Source organism: Vipera ursinii (assembly GCF_947247035.1).
Source record: "Vipera ursinii genome assembly, chromosome: Z".
NCBI lineage: Eukaryota > Metazoa > Chordata > Lepidosauria > Squamata > Viperidae > Vipera > Vipera ursinii.
In genome coordinates this window covers 10,497,909-10,522,083 of record NC_139517.1, presented here as the reverse complement: position 1 = coordinate 10,522,083, position 24,175 = coordinate 10,497,909, and the positions used below count along the sequence as shown (strand labels likewise).

The following is a 24,175-nucleotide window of genomic DNA, read 5'->3' as shown; positions in this document are numbered from 1 at the left end:
TAACATGTAGAATATACCAAATGGGCCTTAAATTTGTAATGATTATTAATTCCATTTATTTAATGGATTTATGGTCATTGCAAGCCTTGATCTCACGGTATTTCACTGTATCACTTTGTAATAAAATCACTCTGATGAAAGGAAGGCTAAGATGGGCAAAATGAGCATGAAAAGTATTTACTGTTTAAAATGAAATCTCACAAGCACGGCATGTACATATGGACATAGAGACATAGAGAGTGAGGGAATTTATTTATATATTTGTATCCTGGTTTTATTATTTTACAAACCACTCAGAGTGGTGAACATATGTATTTATTTGTATTCTACCATTGTTAATTTTACAAATAATTCAAGGTAGCAAACATATCCAACACACCTTCCTCCTCCTGTTTTTCCCACAACAACAGCTGTGTGTTGTGTGTTGCGCTGAGAGAGATTGAGTGGCCCAAAGTCTCACCCAGCCAGCGTTCATGAGTAAGACAGGACTAGAAATAACTGTTTCCTTGTCATTCACCCAAAGTCACCCAGCTCACTTTCATGCCTCAGGCGGGATTAGAACTCATGGTCTCCAGCTTTCTCACCTGGTGTCTTAGGAGCTGAATTAAAACATTTGAAAATATTTTCAAATCCTCTAATAGGATTTTATTCTTCATGATACAAACTCACAACATCCTACTACAGCATGCCACTCCATTCCTTGACATATTTATTTCTGACTTCTGAAAGCAGTTATTCTGAGGGTACCAATCATAATCAAACCCCAATTTTTATTTCTATGTTTGGAGAAAAAAAAGGCCCATTGTCTTAATTGTTATGGATTTTTTGCTTTCTTTCTTTCCTGAATTACTGTTTTTGATGCTTCCATAAAATATAGAAAAGCAATATATAACTTTTTTGGGCTCGGGGCACATCTAGATTTTTTAAAAAATTCCATTTATATCCCGCCCTTCTCCGAAGACTCAGGGCAGCTTACAAGCTTAGCAGTAGCCTTCATTCTATGAATATGCCTGCTTATTAGGGCTTTCACACACCACCCAAGCGGCATTAATTTTGAGAGGAAATGATGGATAAATGGATGCCAGGGGAGAATTGGTGGTTGTTGATTTTTTTTTGGTTTACAAAATGGACATACATCATGGAAAGCATGATAACAGAGTTGGAAGGGACCTTGGAGGTCTTCTAGTCCAACCCCCTGCTCAGGCAGGAACCCCTGGCCTGTACCATTTCAGACAAATGGTTGTCCAATCTCTGCATAAAATCCTCCCGGGATGGAATTTTTTTTCAAAGAATTCTTGTAGTTGAAGTCCACTCAAACTGCCAAGATTGAGAAACACTGATCTAAGCAAGGAGCCTTAGTTAGAAATACTCTCCAGAAGTTGTGGGTGCTGGAGGTTTTTAAGAGGAGATTGAACAACCATTTGTCTGACATGGTATAGGGCAGTGATGGCGAACCTTTTAGAGACCGAGTGCCCAAACTGCAACCCAAAACCCACTTATTTATCGCAAAGTGCCAGGGCCACATCAGCATTGTGGTGCCTTCAAGGGAGGGGCAGGGAAGCACCTTTGAATGCTGCCGCTGGCATACAAAAGCCGGGGGGGCGTGCGCGCCCAAAAGTGGGCTACCGTGCTGCAAGGCACGAAAATGGCTGCCGCGGGGTGCAGATACAAGGCGCGGGACCAAGCAAGAACAGGGCAGGGCTAGTATCACGCAGGCACTTGCCCCACCCCATTTGCAGCGTGTGCGTGCTCGCAGTCCCGTGCATGCATGTACGTATGTAAAATGCTCCCCCCTCCCTTTTCTTCCAGTCCACCAATCGACAATGGTTGGTGACCTCTGTTCTATCACTTCTACTCAAGTTTGCTACTGGTCCGCTCTGCCTCCTTTGTGCTGGGTGGGGCTCCTGTGGCGGTGGTGGCCTGATGGACCTGCTGCTGGCGGCGATGGCACGTGTGCCAACAGAGAGGGCCCTGAGTGCCACCTCTGGCACGCATGCCATAGGTTCGCCACCATTGGTATAGGGCAGGGGTAGGCAACCTTGGCACAGCTGGCTCAGGAATTCTGGGAGTTGAAGTCCACGAGTCATAAAAGAGCCAAGGTTGCCTACTCCTGGTATGGGGTTTCCTGACTGAGCAGGGGGTTGGACTAGAAGACCTCCAAGGTCCCTTCCAACTCTGTTATTCTTCTTATGAAAATAGAAAAACCCCAAAGTTACTGTTGCCCTGCAAGGCAGCAGCCCCAAAAGCTAATACAACAATCCTTGGCTGTATAAACAGAGGCATAGAATCAAAATCACATGAAGTATTAGTACCTCTTTATAAAGCCTTAATAAAGACCACACCTGGAATGCTGCATCCAGTTTTGGTCACCACATTACAAAAAAGATGCTGAGACTTTGGAAAAAGTACAGAGAAGAGCAACTAAGATGATTGATTATAAAGGCCTGGAGGCTAAAACATATGAAGAAACAGTTGCAGGATTTGGGTTTGGCTAGTCTAGAGAAAAGGAGGACTAGAGGGGGACATGATAACAGTATTCCGGTATTTGAGGGGTGTGTGTGTGTCACCTTATTTTCCAAAGCACCAGAAGACAAGACAAGAAGCAATGGATGGAAACCAAATCAGGAGAGGAGCAATCGGAAATTAAGGAGAAACCTCCTAACAGCGAGGACAATTAACCAGTGGAATGGGTTGCCTTCAGACGTTGTGGATGCTCCATCACTGGAGAAGAGACTAGACCACAGGTCTGCAACCCGCGGCTCCAGAGCCGCATGCGGCTCTTTCAGCTTTCAGCTAGCTTTCGGCTTACTGCTAAGCTTGTAAGCCGCCCTGAATCTTCGGAGAAGGGCGGGATATAAATGGAATTTAAATAAATAAATAAAATAAATCTCCTGCGGCTCCCGGTCCTTTGCCATGTGCAGTCCCCCTCCCCCCCAAAAAAAGTGGGACTAAAAAAGTTCAACCAATCAATTCAAATATGCAGGGTAGGTGCATATCTCGCCTTGGCTCCACTCTTCAGTCAAACCGTGTTCTACGCATGCACGTGCATGTGCACACATTTTTTTGCGGCTCCCAGTTTTTCCTTTTGTGAGGGAACAGGTTCTGAGTGGCTCTTTCACTGTTTCAGGTTGCTGACCCCTGGACTAGACCAGCCACTTGTCTGAAATGATATAGGTCTCCTCAGTGCTTTTTTTGTAAAAGAAGAAAAAGGTGCCGGAACTCACACACGTCATACAATTTGCCTTGCCTACCCTACAAGGTTCCATCTAAAAAAGGTGCCGGAACTCCGTTCTGAGCGTTCTTTGAGGAAAAAAAAAAGCCCTGGGTCTCCTGCTTGAGCAGCGGGCTGGACTAGATGACCTCTAAGGTCCCTTCCAAGCTCTGTTCTGATCCTGGTTCCGCTTCTTCCTCCCCCCCCCCCGCTACGTCTGAACTGCTCCGAGTCCTCCCGGCCTTTAGAGGCCTCTACTTCCCTCCGTGCTGGCAAGAATGAGAGAGCGAGAGAAGAGGCGGAAAAGGACGGCGAGGCCGCAGCTAATCATGGCCGAGGACGACGAAGAAAACTCGCAAGGTCGGCAACGTCTGCAGGTAACGGCGCGCACCAGAGAGGTTTTTTTTCTCCCCCTCTGCATTTGAAAGCCACGATTAAAATAATAATATTTTTTTTAAAAAAGAAAAAAACACGCCCGCGCGTCCTCTTCTTGGGGAAGGGGATGGAGCAAAGTCCCCAGAGCTTTCCCGGATTTACGCAGGCAGGTAACTAGCTGAGCTGGTGGGCAGGAGGCCTTGTCCAAAGCTAGCCGCGTTTGAAGAAGTCGCGGACGAGCAAAAGCAGCTGGCAAAGCTTCTGCTTTCAAATTTGGTTTCCGCTAGCCCAGGGCTAGGCAACCTCGGCTCTTTTGTGACTTCGTGGACTTCAACTCCCAGAATTCCTGAGCCAGCATGGCTCAGCTTGGAAACTTCTCCCTTTTCCCTCAGCGTGGCTGGAATTCTGGGAGTTGAAGTCCACGAGTCGTAAAAGAGCCGAGGTTGCCTACCCCTGCGCTAGCTAGCCCGATATGCTCCTCTAGCAATTTTCACAGCTCAGTAATTTAGGCAATGCTGGGAGGGACGAAGTAGGCAGAGCAGGGGACGCTGCCCTCCTGCTTTGGTTGCAGAGAAAGGTATCCCTCTGTAGATCTCCCAAGGTTCTCTTGGATTCCAAAAATGTTAGAGTTACCAGAGAAGTCCAGTCTTAATTGCTGCGTCCGGAGTGAGCCATCGTTACGCTCCGTGATCCTGAGGATCAAAGATTTCTGCATTAATCTCCCGGCTATTCCACGAGGAGGTTAAATATGCTGGTTGGTTTTATGTAAAAATAGTAGTTCTGTGCTGTGGAATGTAGTTTAAATTAACGTTTCTCCTTTCTCATAGTTATGCTTGACTTTCAGACAGTACTAGTAAGGAACATTAAATGGAGGACTGATTGTCTGATTATATTTTGGATTTTCATATATATACAGGGCTTTTTTTGTCGTAGAATGCTCAGAACGGAGTTCCAGCACCTTTTTTGGATGGAACCTTGTAGGGTAGGCAAGGCGGGTTGTATGACGTGTGTTACGGCACCTTTTTCTTTTACAAAAAAGCACTGAGGTTTTCGCGGGTGTTCGTATGTGGATCTTTGGTTATTCGGGTTTTTCCCCCGCGTAGAACTAAAGGTGTAGGGGCGACGTTTCGACGGAATCCCATCCGTCATCATCAGGCTGGAGGCTTCTGCTTCCTTCTTCTGGGAGAAGCATGTGGCTGTTTGTTCCTCTTTTTTAAACTGGCACCCCCTCTGGCAGTTTAAAAAAGAGGAACAAACAGCCACATGCTTCTCCCAGAAGAAGGAAGCAGAAGCCTCCAGCCTGATGATGACGGATGGGATCCCGTCGAAACGTCGCCCCTACACCTTTAGTTCTACGCGGGGAAAAACCCGAATAACCAAAGATCCACATATATATATATATATATATATATATATATATATATATATATATATATATGTATGTATGTATATGTATATGTATGTATGTATATGTATGTATGTATGTATGTGTATATATATATATATATATATATATATATATATAGAGAGAGAGAGAGAGAGAGAGAGAGAGAGAGAGAGAGAGAGAGAGAGAATGGTATCAGCTGTGCTGCCACATTTGTATGGAATGGACACGCTAAGTTTCAAATTGGGCAATTACATTTTAGCTTAGATACTGAAAAATGCTTAATTTATGGTATGCAACCTGGGTGCATGTCGGTGTATTTTGTATTGGCAAGACATCGCTATTGGGAGATCTGACAGTATTTATCCATTTATGAATAGGAATTGGTTGACCACCTATATAATTTCCGAGATCATTATTTTGAGAACCACAGTGTGGAAGATGCTGGGAAAAAACGACAGGATGTTCAGGAAGAAATGGAGAAGACTCTTCAAAAAATGGAAGCCATAGGTGGTAATTCACACATAACTTGCATTTCTGTATCTATCTTAAGGCATCTGTTCTGTTTCATTACCAGGTCCTTCAAATATACCAGTACATATGATGCAGCCATAGAATTGAAGATATTTGAGTCTAGTACCATGAGAGAAAGGGAAGTTATAGGAATAGAAAACGCACAGCTGGGGCAGACAGAATTAAACATACCAGCAGTTTAGAGTCCTTGTGTTGCCACAAGAGTCCAGCTGTTCTTGAATTCTGTTGATTCTTATCTAATGCCAATCTAGCACTTATAGTTAGTTGACCAGATTCTAGTGTCTGGGCCTCAATTTTTTTATGCTGCAATCTACACAAATGGTCCAGATTCTTTACATCTGACAGAAGCAGATCTGACAGATGATTACAGTATAATCCTCCCCTCCAAAACATCCAGTCCCATGTACCCAATTTTTCTTCATTTCATCATTTTGATATTCTGATTCTTTATGACTTGGCTACTGGAAATCTTCGTTGTTTGTTTGTTTTAGTTAATTATTTAAAAGATTTGGACAGTCTTGAAAGAACTTTGGGTGGCTCACAAGGACCGTAAAATGGCAAAAAGCATAAAAGCCGTGGCACAAAAATTAAAAACCCTGCTGCTGCAATCAATCTTTCAAGGTTCCCTAACAAGCAGCCACGGACTCCACCCTTTGACCCAATCCCTTGGTAAAAAGTTCTAATTGCCTTCTGGAAGGTTAAGAAGATGGGGGCCTGTTGGATTGTGGGATGGAGGATATTCCATAGAGACAGCCACAAAAATGGCATGCTTCCCAGGTTTCCTTGATGGCAAAATGAGGCCTGGAATTTGCTTACCCTATCCCAGGGGTAGGCAACCTGGGCTCTTTTATGACTCATGGACTTCAACTCCCAGAATTCCTGAGCCAGCCATGCTGAGGAGAAATGGAGAGGTTGCCATGCTGGCTCAGGAATTCTGGGAGTTGAAGTCCACGAGTTATAAAAGAGCCAAGGTTGCCTACTCCTGCCCTATTCCATCAAGTGGGAGAGGCAAATACCCTTAGGGAAAGGCGGTCTCACATTGGTCCCATGTGATGTAGCGCTTTAAAAACAATGGCCAGCATTTTGAATTACACCTGGAAGGTACTTCTAGATGCACCCAACACTGTGCTGCTGTGTTCTGGACCAGTTGTAACTTCTGAGTGGCCTTCAAGGGCAGCCCCATGTAGATTGTATTTAGGTAGTCTAGATCCTATTTCCCATAATGAGCAACAGATGCTTCTGGGAAATCCTTTAACTAACTCACTAATTTTCTTACTTGCTTATTTCATTTGTATAGTAATGAATTGTGGTTTTGCTCAGCAAATGACTCTGGGCAGCTCACAGTTCATTAGTCAATGTGAGGACATGCTTAGTTTTCTGTTGATAATTAACTTTGATTTTAATTGGAAGAAAATCTTTCTGAGGGTCATTTAAGCAAAGAAATTTAAAACTTAAATGTGTCTTAGTGCTGTTGCTATTACGCATTCTAATCTTGTAAAAGACAGTTGAAAATTCACTTTTGTGAATTATCAACAACCTTACAGACAAATCATCTCAAGCATTTGCAGCACCCAAAAGTCCGTTAGGACTTCTACACTCAAATCAATTTGAATACTCCCTAAATGTAATAACTAAAAATACTAGAAATTAGAATTAAAAATGGAAAGTTTACAGCTATTCCTCATGTACCCACTGCTTTGTTCAGTGACTGCTTGAACTATGACAGGGCTGAAAAAAATAGGTTTACCACTGATCCTTGCAGTTCTCGCAGTGGCTCCATGATCATGTGACTGCAATTCGGGCACTTTGCAGCCGGTGTTCATTTATGATGGTTGGAGCATCCTGTAGTGATAGAATCGCCATTTGCGACTTTAAGAACCAGCTTCTAACAAGCAAAGTCAATGGGGAAGCCGTCAGGAAATTGCAATTCCTGGTCATGTGATGTCACATCATGTGATTCATATGATGTAATGAACATAGTGGAACTGATGTAACTCTGGTGCAGTTGAACATCACTTTTCTGAACTGATGCATCACTTAAAGATAGAGTTGCTGGTCCCAATTGTGTTTATTAAGAGAGGACTACCTGTATCGTTTGATACCCATGAAAGTTTATATCTGGAATTCAGATTTACCATTACCTACTAAGATAGCAGGGATGCGGTGGCTCAGTGGGTTAGGACGCTGAGCTTGTTGATCAGAAGGTCGGCAGTTTGGCGGGTCGAAACCTGAGTGCCGCGTAGCAGAGTGAGCGCCTGTTACTCGTCCCAGCTTCTGCCAACCTAGCAGTTCGAAAGCACGCAAAAATGCAAGTAGAAAAATAGGGACCACTACGGTGGGAAGGTAAAACCGTTCCGTGCGCCTTTGGCGTCTTGCCATGCCAGCCACATGACCACGGAGACATCCTTGGAGAAGCGCTGGCTCTTCGGCTTTGAAACAGAGATGAGCACCGGCCCCTAGAGTCGGAAACGACTAGCACGCATGTGTGGGGGAACCTTTACCTTTTTACTATGATAGTATATTTCAATTGCTAGTTGTATGGTTTTTGTATCGAATTATATCGGTGAGAGACATGTGTAAATTGAATGGCAAATGGAAGAGAAAAAAATGAACTGGCAAAAAGAAATGTATAATTACAGCTCAATATTAGATGGACTTTTTTCTTTTTGGGGGACAATAATATATGGATGGAATTTCTCTTTTTCCCCCCTTCCACTTTTATTAGGCTTATCAGAAGGGCGAGCGTACGCACTGATGCTTAAAGGGAAAGCTTTGAATGTATCGGCAGACTATGATGCCCAGTCTGAAGAATTGCTCTCCAAAGCGGTCAAGCTGGACCCAGAATTGGTGGAGGCATGGAATCAATTAGGCGAGGTTTACTGGAAAAAGGGAGATGTCTCTGCTGCCCATACCTGCTTCTCTGGAGCGCTCAGCCATGTAAGCTTCCCCTAAGTTCTCTGCTATCAAGTAGTTCTTTTGTTTGAAGGATTGTTCGGGAACCTGGATTCCAAAATGGTGGCGCAGTGCAGTACTGCAGGCTGACTCTGCCTACAGCCAGGAGTTCGATCCCAAGCGACTCAAGGTTGACTCAGCCTTCCATCATTCTGAGTTCGGTAAAATGAGGACCCAGATTGTTGGGGGGCCATATGCTGACTCTTTTAACTGCTTAGAGAGGGCTGTAAAGCAATATGAAGTGGTCCAGATAGGGCTCGCAACTTGGGCGTCCTCCTGGATTCACGACTCAATTTTGAAGACCATATAGGAGCCGTGACCAGGGGGGCTTTTGCCCAGGTTCGCCTGGTGTGCCAGTTGCGACCCTATCTGGACCGAGATGCCCTACGCACAGTCACTCATGCGCTTGTGACCTCCCGGTTAGACTACTGCAACGCTCTCTACATGGGGCTGCCCTTGAGGACCACTCGGAGGCTTCAGCTGGTGCAGAATGCGGCCGCGCAAGTTGTGATGGGGGTTTCCCGATACTCCCATGTAACACCTCTACTCCGCGAGCTGCATTGGCTCCCGGTTGCCCTCCGGGTGAGATTCAAGGTGCTGGTGATGACCTATAAAGCCATAAATGGCATGGGTCCGGGTTATCTGAGGGAACACCTGCTGCCGGCATCAAGCTCCCTTCGTCCAGTGCGCTCCCACAGGGAGGGTCTCCTCAGGGTGCCGCCGGTAATAGACTGCCGGCGGACAACGCCCAGGGATAGGGCCTTCTCAGTGGGTGCGCCTGCCCTTTGGAACCAGCTGCCAGTGGAGCTTAGGACCGCCCCCGACCTCCGCTCGTTCCGCCGGGACCTGAAGACCTGGCTCTTCGAGCTCTCTGGCCCAGGCTGAGAATTTTAATTTTAATTTTAACTGGGGTTTTATTTGTTCAGGGACGGATATAATTTTTTTAAATCTGTTTTTAACTTTTGTATTTTTTGTTTTAACCACCCTGTAAACCGCCCTGAGTCCTTCGGGAAAGGGTGGTATATAAATATAATAAAATAAATAAATAAATATAAGTCTTAAGTGCTATTGCTATTTCTGATGGTATTGTGTAGATCAAGTAAATCCCTTTCAGAGAAAAGATAGTCCTTGACTTACGACCACAGTGTGTGTGTGTGTGTGTAAAATAGACCAAGTCAATCTGATACACTACAGGTAATCCTTAACTTACAACCACAATGGAGCCCAAAATTTCCATTGGTAAGCAAGACCGTTGTTAAGTGAGCTTTGCCCCATTTTAGAACTTTGCTTGCCACCATTGTTAAGTGAATCGCCGAAATGTTTAAGTTAATAACAAGGCTGTTAAGGGAATCTGGCTTCCCCATTGACTTTTGCTTGTCAGAAGGTTACAAAAGGTGATCATAGAACCCCAGGAACCAGTTGCCAAGCGTCCATGCATCATGTGACCATGGGGAGGTTGCGATGGTCGTTAAGTTTGAAAAGCTGTCATAAGTCACTTTTTTTTGGTGCTGTTGTAACTTTGAACAGTTGATTGCAAGTCGAGGAGTACCCGTTAATTTGGAGAAGCCTGTTTGCGCAGTCCTCAATTTGCAAATGGAAGTTCCATTGCTCAGCATGGTGACTGTTAGCACCAGAGTCCTGGTGGACAGTCACTTAAATATGAGACAGCAGTGTGCTGAAGCTGCCAAAAAAGCCAACACAGTGCTAGTGTCAGGACCCACCCCAAACCACGTCTTAGGAAGACAAAATTCTTGGAGTCAAATCTATTCCAAAAAGAATCTTTACTATGATATGCTTGGTTGTAGGAAACGAGACAGGACTTAATATTATTCCACGAAGTAAACCCTTTTAAAGAGTTCCCGGTTTAACCCCCCTTAACCCCATTTGGTCAGTCCCCCATCCTTTCTCTCGTATCATCCCTCTCGTGGGAAAAAGGAACTTAGGACCTTTCATGTTTATTGCTCTCTTCCGTGACACAAGCCACATGCTAGCCCCCCCCTTTTGTTTCCCCAGTTCAAAAGGCTTCTCCTTTCCTTTGAAATGCCTAATACCGGTTCAATACACATGCATTCTCTCCTCTTCAGAAGATGGCAGAATCCATGGAATAATGTTTGAAACATTCCATCTGTGAATATGATATAAATGGATTCTGACAGCTAGGCTGCATTAACAGAGGGATAGAATCAGGATCATTTTATAACGCCTTGGTAAGGTCACACTTGGAGTACTGCATCCAGTTTTAGTTGTCACAATATAAAAACTGGTGAAACTAGAAAGAGTGCAGAGAAGAGCAACAAAGATGATTGGGGGACTGGAGGCTAAAACATATAAGGTCCCTTCCAACTTTATTATTATTATATAAAACTTTTATTCATTAAACATGAAACTCAGTCAACCAAACACTCAAATTGGCACTAACGGTTGACACAGGTTGCTGCCAGTATCCTAGGTATCAACCAGGTATCTCCTTAAAATGTAAGATGTTCCGAGTAGCACAGTTTTTTTGTAGCTTTGCTGGACTTATTGTAGGAAGCTGCGATTTCTTGATGTATTTTGCAAAGTTTTTGGACATAGTTCCCAGTGCCCCGATGACAATGGGTATCATTGTTACACGTTTCATCCATAATTGCGCAGTTTCGATGGCCAGGCCAGGTCGCGGTATTTCGTAATTTTTTCCAGTTCTTTTTCTTCGACTTTGGCATCTCCTGGTACAGCGATATCAATCAACTGTACGCTTCGGTTCTCTATGACTGCGATATCTGGCGTGTTGTGTTCCAAATGGCGATCTGTCTGTATTCGGAAGTCCCACAAGAACTTCACCCTCTCATTCACGACAACTTTTTCCACCCTATGTTCCCATGACTTTTCGTACACAGGCAAGTCGTATTTTTTACACAATGCCCAGTGGATGAGTTTAGCAACTCGGTCATGTCTAGCTTTGTAATCAGTTTGTGCGATTTTGCTGCACTCACATATTAAATGTGAAACAGTTTCAAGTTTGTCGTTGCAAAGTTGGCAATTTGGATTATTGTTGTTGTTGTTATTATTATTATTATTATATTATATTATATTATACTGTATATTATATCTTATATATTATATATTACGTATTACATATTACATATTACATATTATATATTATGGTCTTCCTTGCCATGGTTGTTAAGCAAATCACATTAGCTGTTAAGTGAACCATTGGGTTGTTAAGCAAATCCAGCTCCCCCCACCCCCCATTGACTTGCTTGTTGGAAGCCGGTTGGGAAGGTCGGAAATGGCAACCACCTGACCCCAGGATGCTACAACTATCATAATTACATGCTGGTGGCCAAGTGCTTGAATTTTGATCACATGACAGTCGGGATGCAGTGGTTGTTAGTGAGAGGACCAATCATAAGCCTTTTTTTTTACGTCACTGTAATTTCGAACAACTGCTAAATGAATGGCAAATAATATAATAATAGCAATAGTAGTAACATCATCATCATCATCAAAAAGTTGGAAGGGACCTTGGAGGTCATCTAGTCCAACCCCCTTCTCAGGCAGGAAACCCTATACCATTTCAGACAAATGGCTGTCCCGTCTCTTCTTTAAAACCTCCAGTGACTGTTTTCAGTTCTCACATCTTAATCCAATGGTGCTCTTTCACAAGGCAACTGGACTTTCTTGTTTTTCTTTGAAGACATTTCGCTTCTCATACAAGAAAGACCACAGTTTGGACAGAGGGGACTGCTGGTTTGAAAAAGGGGTCAAAGAAGCCATCTGTGTTAACACCGAACAGCCTTCTCTCAACAGAGGGAGAGGGATAGGACATCATCTATCTCCAGTCTACAAGACCTTCCTTTCAGCAGTTCCAGGAAGGCTCCACATCTATTTGCACTGCACAGGTGACCCTGACGACACAGATAAACCTCCAAGTGGCCTCACTGACTCTCTAAAAGAATGCAAACGACCAGCTGTCTGTAAGGAGTATAAATCCTTCCATTCCCCACCATCCAGTCAGAGCTGAAGAAGCTTCTTGGATGAGAAGTGAAATGCCTTTAGAGAAAAACAAGAAAGTCCAGTTGCCTTGTGAAAAAAGCACCTTTGGGATAACTATGACTTAGATGACTTGAGAATCTCCATAGACTCTCACATCTTTAAGGTAGCATGTTTTCTTTTTTTCTTTTCTTTTTTTAATCCCATTTATATCCCGCCCTTCTCCGAAGACTCAGGGCGGCTTACAATCTAAGAAGCACAAATCAATGTGCTTAGCAATAGCCTTCATTCTATGTATATGCCTGCTTATTAGGGCTTTCGGGGGCCCCAAGCGGCATTATTACAAAGTCAGCTTAATTGCCCCCAACAATCTGGGTCCTCATTTTACCTACCTCGGAAGGATGGAAGGCTGAGTCAACCTTGAGCCTGGTGGGACTCGAACCTGCACTAATTGCAGGCAGCTGGTGTTACTTAAGGAGGCATTAGCCCACTGCTCCACCAAGGCTCTTGATGGGTATGTAAATATATTTGCAAGGATGTGTTCCTTTGGTTCATTGCTGCTCGTAACTAAAAATATACGGAGGGAAAAATATTACCTGTGTGCATACATTTCCAAACCATTGCTAAACGAATGGACAATAGAGAACTGCCTGTATTTGGAGCTTAATAAAACTTCTAGTTTTATACAGAAATCATGTCCTGCAGTGTTGCTATCTCAGCCAAACACGCCTTTCTTTTCTACCCTCTCAGCGTAAGAACAAAGTCTCCTTGCAGAACCTCTCCATGGTGTTACGGCAGCTGCGCACCAGTTCTCCTGATGAACATGCACAAAACGTGATGGACAGTGTGCGGCAAGCCAAACTGGCGGTACAGATGGATGTGCGTGACGGACGCTCTTGGTGTGAGTTTTACAACACAGTCTTTTAGCCTAGGCAGGGAAAGGGCAGAGAAGAGAACGGGATATGCAATTGGCTAATTTATGTTTTCTGCATTCCACAGATGTGCTGGGCAATGCCTATCTCTCCTTGTTCTTCAATACGGGGCAGAAGCCCAAGATCTCCCAGCAAGCACTGAATGCCTATGCCCAAGCAGTAGGTGCTGGAGGGGACCCGGGACAAAGCTGTGGTATGGGGGAGGAAGGGATGGTTGTTCAAGTTAAGCCTCTGTAGTAAATTCTAGCGCAGTGATCCCCAATTCCGGCTTTGTGGACTGGCGGGGGGAGAGAGGGAATGATTATGCATGAGTGGCAGGTGGCTGCTTTTGCCTCCTGGTTCTGAACAGGCTGGGGCCCAGAAGTGGGCCCCAGCCTGGCTATTGAGGAACCCCCGTTCTAGAGGGCCAGGTGAGAAGAGTACATTTTGTGCAGTAGTCAGTGTGGTTATTGGAAGACTTGAGCTCATATTTTGATTTAGATGCAGAATACGCTACAGGTAGTCCTTGACTTAACGACCATAATTCAGCCTGGAATTACAGTTGTTAATCATATTGGTGACCACACCTGATTTTGCAATTTTTTTTGTGGTGGCAGTTAAACTGAATGCCATGATCTTTAAATGAGAGCTGGCCGGATGCGTCATGCCGAAACTGTGCCCACCCCATTGCCGGCTATGGGAAAAAGTCCCGCTATGTCGCGTGATGTCACAATGACGCCTGTTCTAGTCCAACCCTCTGCTCAGGCAGGAAACCCTATACCATTTCAGACAAATGGCTGTCCAGTCTCTTCTTAAAAACCTCCATTGTTCGAACACCTACAACTTCTGGAGGCAATTCATTCCACTGATTAATTGTTCTAACTGTCAGCAAATTTCTCCTTAGTTCTCGGTTGCTTCTCTTTTTGATTATTTTCTGGAGTGTAGACCACAGTTCCTTAACAATGTATTTCTAATGTGATTCTCGCTTGATAATGACATTCTTCTTATGAATTCATGCACCCCGAAAGATTTTATAAAAGGTCCATTTGCTAGATAGAGGAGGGTACAGCAGGATTAATAGTGTATGGGAAAAGTTGTCATACCTTTGAATGGTCACTAAGCAACCAGTTAAAAGTCAAGGACTACTTGTAATTTGGTTTGGGGGAAAAAGGCATTCTCTTGAATTCACTGGAAAGCTTCAAATTTTAACTGTGGCAGAAATGCATCCTATTGGTCACATCAGTTCCTTAGCTCTGCCTTAAACTGAGAATTCTGTGGGTTCCTTCTTGCTATATATAAAATGTCTGTTGATACCTACTCATACAGTAGACCTTGGTTGTAAAGGTAAAGGTAAAGGTTCCCCCGCACATGCGTACTAGTCATTTCCAACTCTAGGGGCCGGTGCTCATCTCCGTTTCAAAGCCGAAGAGCCAGCGCTTGTCCGAGGACGTCTCTGTGGTCATGTGGCCGGCATGACTAGACGCCAGAGGCGCACGGAACGCTGTTACCTTCCCACCGGAGTGGTCCCTATTTTTCTACTTGCATTTTTACGTGCTTTCGAACTGCTAGGTTGGCAGAAGCTGGGATGAGTAACGCGCTCGCTCTGTTACGCGGCACTCGGGATTCGATGCGCCAAACTGCCGACCATCTGGTCGACAAGCTCAGCATCCTAACCCACTGAGCCACCGCGTCTCTTGGTTGAGATAGGTGTAAATAAGAATGAATGTTTGTTTTGCAATAACAATAATAGATTTGGAAGGAACCTTGGAGGACTTCTAATTCAACCCTTTGCTCAAGCAGGAGACCATACCGTTTCAGTCAAATGGTTGTCCAATCTCTTCTTTAAAAACCTCCAGTATTGGAACACCCACAACTTCAGAAGACAAGCCGTTCCACTGATTAATTGTTCTAACTGTCAGGGAATTTAGTTCTAGGTTACTTCTTTCCTTGATTAGTTTCCATCCATGGCTTCTTGTTCTGCCTTCAGGTGCTTAGGAGAATAGGTTGACCCCCTCTTGTTTTGAGGGAGTGAGGGAGGAAGAATATTCCATGTGAATGAATTTGTTCTTTATCTACCTGCAGTGTTGATTGTGCATGCTTTCCTTCTGATTTTTTTTTTTTTGCAATAGGAAAAGGTGGACCCCACTGCTACCTGTAACCCAGATTTGCATCTCAATCGAGCCACGGTAAGGAAATGGAATAAAGAAGGCAACACAAAGTTGGCTTATGTAGGAATGATCCACTAAGAAAAGCTTTATTAGAATCACAGTTGGTGATTCCTAAGTGTAATGTGATCCAAGGCTGTGGGCTAAGTTGTTGACTGGAAAATCATTTTTTTTTAACTTTGGAGAGTTGGGGCTATGTTTTAATTGCTCAGTATCAGGACATAGCAGCATTTGTTGATCTGGTTTGGACTTGGGATCCTAAACAGCATTAGGGGTAGTTAGTATTTAACAGAGTTGGAAGGGACCTTGGAGGTCTTCTTGTCCAACTCCCTGTTCAGGCAGGAAACTGTTCTATACCATTTCAGAGAAATAGTTATCCAATGTCTTCTTAAAAATGTGGAATTCGGATAAAGCATCATCAGCAAATCCCAGGGTTGGAGGCAGATGGAAAAAAAAACATTTTGGAAAAGGCAGCATCAAACACATGATGCTCCACGAGTGTCCCCAAGGATCTCCATGAATGTGTCTAGGAAACTCCTTGGGGCAGAGACTCTTGTTGACAGAGAGATGGGGCGCTGAATAGTGAGTAACAAAAAACACGCACTCAGCTCTTCAAAGACATAGAGAACCTGCTTAAGTTTATTCTCCCCAATTCTTCAAACAGATCTGTACACCTTCTAGTGGGGGGAAAAAAGGCTACACTACTAAATGAAAGATCACTGGGCCACTAAGGAATACCTGGTGTGCCAATCAACTGTTGAGTGGTTAGTGGACAGGCAGTGGTCCCAGAGCTGGTGGCAGCAGTGAGGCGTGGAGACACTTGGAATTGTGTCTTTTGGGAAGGCAGCACATTAGTTTTGTGGAAAAAACAACAACAGTGGGTCACAAAGGCTGCTTGATGGACTGCCTGTGGCCCTTGAGCCAAGTGCTTGCCTTGAGCATTTAGGGACGGGTTGAAAAGATTGGAGTCATAGAAGTCAAAACCAAGATTTCACAAGTACCAGGTGGTCCTTGACTTACGACCGTAATCGAGCCCAGATTTTCTGTTGCTAAGCATGAGTTTTTCCCCCCATTTTACGACCTTTCTTGCCACAGTTGTTAAACGAATCATTGCAATTGTTAAGTTATTAATGTGGTTGTTAAGTCAATCTGGTCTCCCCATTGCCTTTGCTAGTCGGAAGGTCGCAAAAGGGGATCACATGACCCCGGGACACTGCAACATGCCAGTTGCCAAGCTTCCGAATTTTGATCACACGTCTGTGGGGATGTAAGTGTAAAAAGCTATCACAAATCACTTTTTTCACTGACAAAGCTGCCACTAAACGAATAGTTGTAAGTGGAGGACTACCTGTGTATATTTTTTCATTCGTGTATTAGGATGCTGAGCTTTTTTCGGATCCTAGAGACAGGCATCCATCTGAGTCCGAATTGTCTTGCAGTGTTGTTTTTGTATACTTTTTGCCCAGCTTTCTAAGTATGAAGAAAACTACATGGAAGCCTTAGAGGGTTTTGCACACGCCGCAGCCCTTGACCCGGCTTGGCCAGAACCTCAACAACGGAAGCAGCAACTCATGGACTTCCTTGAAAGACTAAGTGGACTCCTTGAAAACAAGGTATTATGGTGGTGGGATTTGTCTTTTTTTGTCCCACCCCCGTCCTGCCCATGTTAGGTAAGGTCATGTCTGCAAACAAGTCTTGTTTCTGCTCTTTTCCTCTCATAGGGCAAGGTGAAAGGCAAAAAGCTGCAAAGCATGTTGGGAAGCCTACGGACCTCCCATCTGGGCCCTTGTGGTGATGGACATTATCAAGGGCCTTCAGGTCAGAAGGTAGAACTACAGAGACAATCTCTCAGTGCCTTGCAGCCTGGTGTTAACACTGGTACTGTGATCTTGGGGAAGGTGCTATTCAGCCTGACTACTGAGGAAAAAGTGCCTTTGTGAGTAGAACACTCTATTTTCAATCTTTCCTGCCCTGCTATCACCGATTTCTGGTGTTGGCTTTCACAGCCTGCGTCTGTTAGGTAGTGTTGGACTTCAGGGTTTAGTGGCCTTGGTGCAGAGCAGGGGTAGGCAACCTTGGCTCTTTTATGACTCTCGGACTTCAGCTCCCAGAATTCCTGAGCCAGCTATGGTGACTCAGGAATTCTGGGAGCTGAGGTTCATGAGTCGTAAAAGAGCCAAGGTTGCCTACCCCGGGTGTAGAGCAACTATGGCAATATTACGACCTGTGGACTTCAACTCCCAGAGTTCCTGGCTCAGGAATTCTGGCAGTTGAAGTCCATTGGTTGTGAAATTGCTATAGGTGCCTAACCCCTGAGCTGGAGAACTGTGGCTAGCATCCAAGGAGGCCAAGTTAACACAGACCAGAGGCAACATCATTTTCCTTCTGAAGATGGCAGCCACAGCTTCTAGCGATTCAGAGGGTTTTAAAGATTGATATAGAAGTTGAGACCATAGAGGATTTGGGTGTGTGTGTGTGTGTAATTGATGGATAAAGAGTTGCAAAAAAGTTGTGGAATTTTGTTTATATGACAACTATAGCGAGATTTAAGGTGCTGGTACTTACCTTTAAAGCCCTACATGGCTTAGGCCCGGGATATCTGCAGGACCGTCTGCTGCCGGGGACGACTTCCCATCGCCCAGTGCGCTCACACAGAGAGGGCCTCCTCAGGGTGCCGTCGGCCAGACAATGTCGGCTGGCGACCCCCAGGGGGAGGGCCTTCTCTGTGGGAGCGCCAGCCCTTTGGAATCAACTCCCCCTTGAGCTTCGGATGGCCCCGGACCTCCAGTCCTTTCGCTGCGACCTCAAAACGTTCCTTTTCCATCAGGCTGACCTGGATTGATGATGGGTTTTTAAAAGTTTTAATTTTTAACTGTGTAATTAATATTTGGGGCTGTTATTTAATTTTTTCTTAACTTTTGTACTGTTGTTTTTTATTGCTGTTAGCCGCCCTGAGTCCTCTGGGAGATAGGGCGGCATATAAGTCCCATAATAAATAAATAAATAAATAAATAAATAAATAAATAAATAAATAAATAAATAAAATATTGTATGCGCAAAGATGGAAAGATATGGACCACCGGCGACGGATGAACAGTTGGCAAGGATGACAGAATTTGCTGAGATGGCTGAATTGACTTCTTCGATCAGAGAAAAGACAAAATATACATTTACTGATATAAACTTATGATTTATGGCAGAAGTGGGCAACTATGGCCTCTTTATGACCTATGTGTTAAGGTTCCAACTGATGATCCCAACGAAGTAAGCACAGCTGAAACTTTCAAATCTCTAATGAAAACTTTATGGAGCACACCATTTCGGCACAGATGAATGGAAAACCGGTCCTGAATAGTTGGCACCAAAAATCAGTATATTAAAGTATAGAAACTCCCCTCCCTCCTAATAGGTCACATTGTCAGACAGTTGTGAGAAAAAGTCTTCAGTTCTTCGTAAACAGCTTTTGAGAAACCTTGATTCTCACAACCTGGCAGCTTGCATCTGCAGTCCATATTCCATTCCTCCCTCTTCCCCACTGAGTCTGTAGGCCAGCTAAGAAGCAATAATGGATGAAGCAGCATAAGCAGTCTTCGCAGCTTGACACTATGGACTTCAACTCCCAGAATTCCTGAGCTAGCCAGGCTGGCTCAGGAATTCTGGGAATTGAAGTCCACAGGTTGTAAAGGGGCCATAGCTGCCCACCCTTGATTTATGATTTAGTAACTGCCTCTTGAATTCACAGCATGTAGTCCATGCTAGATCTTTATCGAATATGTTTGGCTTAAATTGCACAACAGGGGCAATAATTGACTTATTTCAATTTTTCCACTTTCTGTTCCCCAATAGCACCTTCGGATTGGTAGACTCGCTTGAAGGCCCTTGTTTTGCTGTCACTGTTTACAACATGGTACAAAGCTGGGGGGTCCTAATTGGGGACTCGGTGGCCATCCCTGAACCACATCTTCGGCACCATCACATCCAACACCAGAACAAAGTGAGTCTACTCTCCCTATTCCCCCTTTGTCTCTCCTAGGTCATGCCATGAATCAAGTTCAAACTTAACCAGAGCCTTCCACAAATAATCTTAACGTTTATAACGGGCAACCTGGAATTACAGACCGCCCTCAATTTATGTCCACATTCAGGACCAGAATTTCTGATGCTGAACAAGATCATTGTTGAGTCATGCCTGATTTTATGACCTTTTTACCCTGGTTGTTAAACGAATCACTGCAATTAAGTGAGTTCAGGCAGTTGTTAAATGAATCCGGCTTCCTCCATCGACTTTGCTTGTTGGAAGCTGACTGGGGAGATTACACATGGTGATCATGTGATCCTTCAACTGTCCTAAATACATGCTGGGTTGCCAAGCCCTTGAATTTTGATCATGTTACCATGGGGATTGCTGCAAGGTTTGTGAAAGCAAGGACCGATCTCTAGTCACTTTTGTTCTGTGCTATTGTAACTTTGAATACACACTAAAAGAAGGGTTGTAAGGTGTGGGCTAGCTGTACTTAAATGGAGAAATATTGGAAATATTCCTTTGAAAACAAAATGAGAGCTTTTATTTTCTTCATACATTTGTACGTGTTTCATGTCTTTTTTTTTGCCATGTATATGTATAAATTCAAACTAGACATGTTTCTCTGTGTCATATATGTTTGTATATGGGTATTTGCATAATGGTGTTTTTTTGAGAGAGCTGAATGCAACAAAATTTCATTTTAATGTATGGTGATTAGGGTGCATTTAAAGTGAGAATGAAGTTTTTATTCTAGTCTAGTCTATTCTAAAGTATCTGTGTAAGCCAGCTATGATTGTTCTTTTGTCCTTGTTTACATTATTGTTCTATTATTTTACAAGTAGTCCTCGAGTTAACAACAGTTCATTTACTGACCGTTGAAAGTTACAGTGGCACTGGAAAAAGTGACTTATGACCGTCTTTCACACTTAACGACTGTTGCAGCGTCCCCAGGGTCACGTGACCAGAATTCAGATGCTTTGGCAACTGACTCACACTTACGGCGGCTGCAATGTCCTGGGGTCACGTGATCTCCTCCTGCAATCTTCTGACAAGCGAAATCAATGGCGAATCCAGATTCACTTAACAACCATGTTACTAAGATTAGATTAAAGTAAAGGTAAAGGTTCCCCCGCACATGCGTGCTAGTCGTTTCCGACTCTAGGGGCCGGTGCTCTTCTCCGTTTCAAAGCCGAAGAGCCAGCGCTTGTCCGAGGACGTCTCCGTGGTCATGTGGCCGGCATGACTAGACGCCAAAGGCGCACGGAACGCTGTTACCTTCCCACCGTAGTGGTCCCTATTTTTCTACTTGCATTTTTACATGCTTTCGAACTGCTAGGTTGGCAGAAGCTGGGACGAGTAACAGGCGCTCACTCTGTTACGCGGCACTCGGGATTCGACCTGCCAAACTGCCGACCTTCCGATCGACAAGCTCAGCGTCCTAACCCACTGAGCCACCGCATCCCTTGCAAGATTAGATTAGGTAACCCTTATTGTCATTTTACTGTCACTTTAACAATTTCAGTGATTCCCTTAACAACTGTGGCAAGAAAAGCAGTGAAATGTGGCCAAATTCACTGAACCGCCGTCTCGCTTAGCAACGGAAACTCTGGGCTCAGTTGTGGTCGTAAGTCAAGGACTACCTGTACTCCCAATTCTATTTTCAAGCCTCCTCATTTTTATTCCTCTCCTTTCGATATTTCAGCTGCCTCTCCACAAGAGAGATAGGCCGCGAATGTATGTGAAAAATAAATCGTGCCGCTTACGCTGATGTGTGTTTTTTTTTAAAAAAAAGCATCTCACATTACCTAAAGTTCTTCGTTCTCATCCTTATTTTCCCTTTCTTGTTCTTCTTTTTCCTGCTTTTTAGAGTTTTTCTTTTTCTGGCATCCGCGTAGAGACCCCTCTGGTTCTGGTGGTGAACGGCAAAGTGCAAGGATCGCAAAACCAGGCCGCTGCGACCGTTGCCTATCAAGCACAAAGTGAATGAGGAGAGACGAAGGGCAAAAATTTCCGGGGATGCTGAAGAGTTTTAGGCTACATCAGTTCCCTCTCTGGCTACTTTTTCAGTAGTTTAGAGAGATTGGACCATCCAGCCGTTAAGTGAAGGAGTGAGAGAAAAAGAGAATTGTTTGTTCAACCTGGTGCTTAATTCTCATCTGTTTTTGTCCCCATCCACCCCCCGATTTCTTTTCCACCGATAGCTGTTTTGCTTTCAGTTGTACTAAAATGAGTGTCTACAGAAAATCAGGGGGCTGCTCATCTTGTTCCACTTCTCTCTGGTTTTCTGCCCTTTTCCTGATCCCTTCTTTCATCTTCGCTCTCAGCTTTGCCTCCATCGCATTTAAGTTTGGGCAGTCGGTCAGTTTAGATTTTTTTAAAATCCCATTCGTCTGAATCAAACTCTGCTCTTTTTGCAGCGTATTAATGAAGTCAGTGGGACTTAGGGTAGCCTGGCTATCCTAAATCCCACCGTCTTCTGGGTCAGTATGATCAAGGCTACATCCAACTCGTTATTTCTGTGTAAATGGAAGAGATGCTTCCTGTATTTATTTGATATTATTTTGTGGTGGTTTGTTGTTGTTTTTTTGTAATTTTTGTATACTTTTTCCACCGGACTCCTGATCATTTCCCTTCCAAACCAATAAAATGAGTCCTTTGCCATAATGTTGTGTAAAGTTTATGTTTGAGAATGGTAAAACAACTGTTTTAATTAGAATTAAGCAAATCATCTGTGTTGATCTCATACTGCTTAGAATGGAATGCAATGGAATAGAAATAGAAATAGAAATAAGAACAGAATGGAACAGAACAGAATAGAAATGGGAACGGACTAGGAATGGTGGAGCAGTGGGCTAATGCCTCCTTAAGTAACACCAGCTGCCTGCAATTAGTGCAGGTTCGCATCCCACCAGGCTCAAGGTTGACTCAGCCTTCCATCCTTCCGAGGTAGGTAAAATAAGGACCCAGATTGTTGGGGGCAATAAGCTGACTTTGTAATAATGCCGCTTGGTGTGTGTGTGTGAAAGCCCTAATAAGCTGGCATATACATAGAATGAAGGCTACTGCTAAGCTTGTAAGCCGCCCTGAGTCTTCGGAGAAGGGCGGGATATAAATGGAATTAAAATAAATAAAATAAATAAATTAGGAATAGGAATGAAATAGAACAGAATAGAATAAAATAGAATGGAACAGAATAGGAATGGAATGGAATAGAATAGAATAGAATGGAATGAAATGGGAACGGAAGAGAATAGAATGGAATGTAGAATAGAATGGAACAGAACAGAATAGAAAAATAGGAACGGAACAGAACAGAATAAAATAGAATGGAATGGCATAGAATAGAATAGAATAGAATAGAATAGAATAGAATAGAATAGAATAGAATAGAATAGAAAATAGAATAGAATAGAAAATAGAATAGAATAGAATTTTTTATCGGCCAAGTGTGATTGGACACACAAAGAATTTGTCTCCAGTGCATAAGCTGACAGTGTTCGTATAAACAGCAAGTAATATGTCATAGATCATAATAACAATAGATAAATCATAAGAAACCAATAGGAGAAGATAGTAGGAAAGATGAGAGGATGAGAAAAGATGGGAAATGAGATGGTGCTGTGAGAATTAAGTGTTCAGCAGAGTGATGGCGGGTGGGGGGGACTGTGTATGTAGTAGTTTTGGCATGCAATGCCCTCTAGCGGCATAATGGTTGCAGTTAAAGAAGACTGCTTGTGTAAGGCCATGCAGAGATTATTATAATTGACAGAAGTGTTCATTTTGGTAGCATGACCAATTAGTTGCCAAAGAACGGGCAAGAAATGTAATCTTGTGGAGTGAATCTGCCTTCTCCTTATGACAAGTAATTTTAGTCAGCACCTGCTGGCCCTATCAAGTTGGGATCAAGAAATTGTTTAAACATCGACCCATGGTTATCCTTATAAATAAAATAAAAAAAAACTAATCAAATTGTAAAATGTAGGGAGCTTGTACACTGTGAAATTTAAATTTGATTTCTTTCATGGTCTGTAACAAGAATCCAGCAGTTTTACATGTATAATACGCATATGAAAAGAATACTAATAATGGTGGTGACATCCTCAAATGGAACTTTAACTCATGCTGACGTAAATGGATGCACTTCCCTTGGCAAATAATTACCTGGGTTTTTATTCTTTTTATTTTTTTCAGTCTAATACAGTGTTTCTTAACTTTGGCAATTTACAGATGTGTGTACTTTCAACTGCTCCAGGAATTGATGAAGGATTAGGTTCATTAGATCCTATAATAAAATTCCATTCAACTTCATCTGTCGTTTCTAGAAGGGTATTGTAATAGCTTATATACACAGGAAAATTTCACATACAGGTAGTCCTCGACTTAACAACCATTCATTTAGTGACTGTTCAAAGTTACAGTGGCACTGAAAAGTGACTTATGAACATTTTTAACACAACTGTTGCAGCATCTCCATGGTCATATGATCAAAATTCAGAGGCTTGGCAACTGGCATGTACTTATGACTGTTGCAGTGTCGTGGAGTCATGATCACCATTTGTAAACTGACCAGCCGGCTTCCAACAAGCAAAGTCAATGGGGGAAGCCAGATTTGCTTAACAACTGAACAATTAAATTAACAACTTC

At 43.5% G+C, this 24,175-nt stretch overlaps 1 protein-coding gene across 2 annotated transcripts; it reads left to right on the top strand.

Annotated features, from left to right (window-relative positions):
• Window positions 1–3,508: 3,508 nt before the first annotated feature.
• Window positions 3,509–22,365, top strand: TTC5 (tetratricopeptide repeat domain 5). 2 transcript variants are annotated; one of them, XM_083378602.1, is made up of 10 exons: window positions 3,509–3,588; window positions 5,351–5,480; window positions 8,230–8,441; window positions 13,182–13,332; window positions 13,431–13,522; window positions 15,472–15,528; window positions 16,974–17,120; window positions 17,229–17,443; window positions 19,354–19,501; window positions 21,399–22,365. In XM_083378602.1, the coding sequence occupies exons 1-10, from the start codon at window positions 3,541–3,543 to the stop codon at window positions 21,516–21,518; spliced, it is 1,320 nt and encodes a 439-aa protein (XP_083234728.1). In that variant the 5' UTR covers window positions 3,509–3,540; the 3' UTR covers window positions 21,519–22,365. The 2 variants fall into 2 exon arrangements, with proteins under 2 accessions (XP_083234728.1, XP_083234727.1); XM_083378601.1 differs by having other exon boundaries at window positions 3,517–3,588; window positions 5,351–5,483.
• Window positions 22,366–24,175: the final 1,810 nt, after the last annotated feature.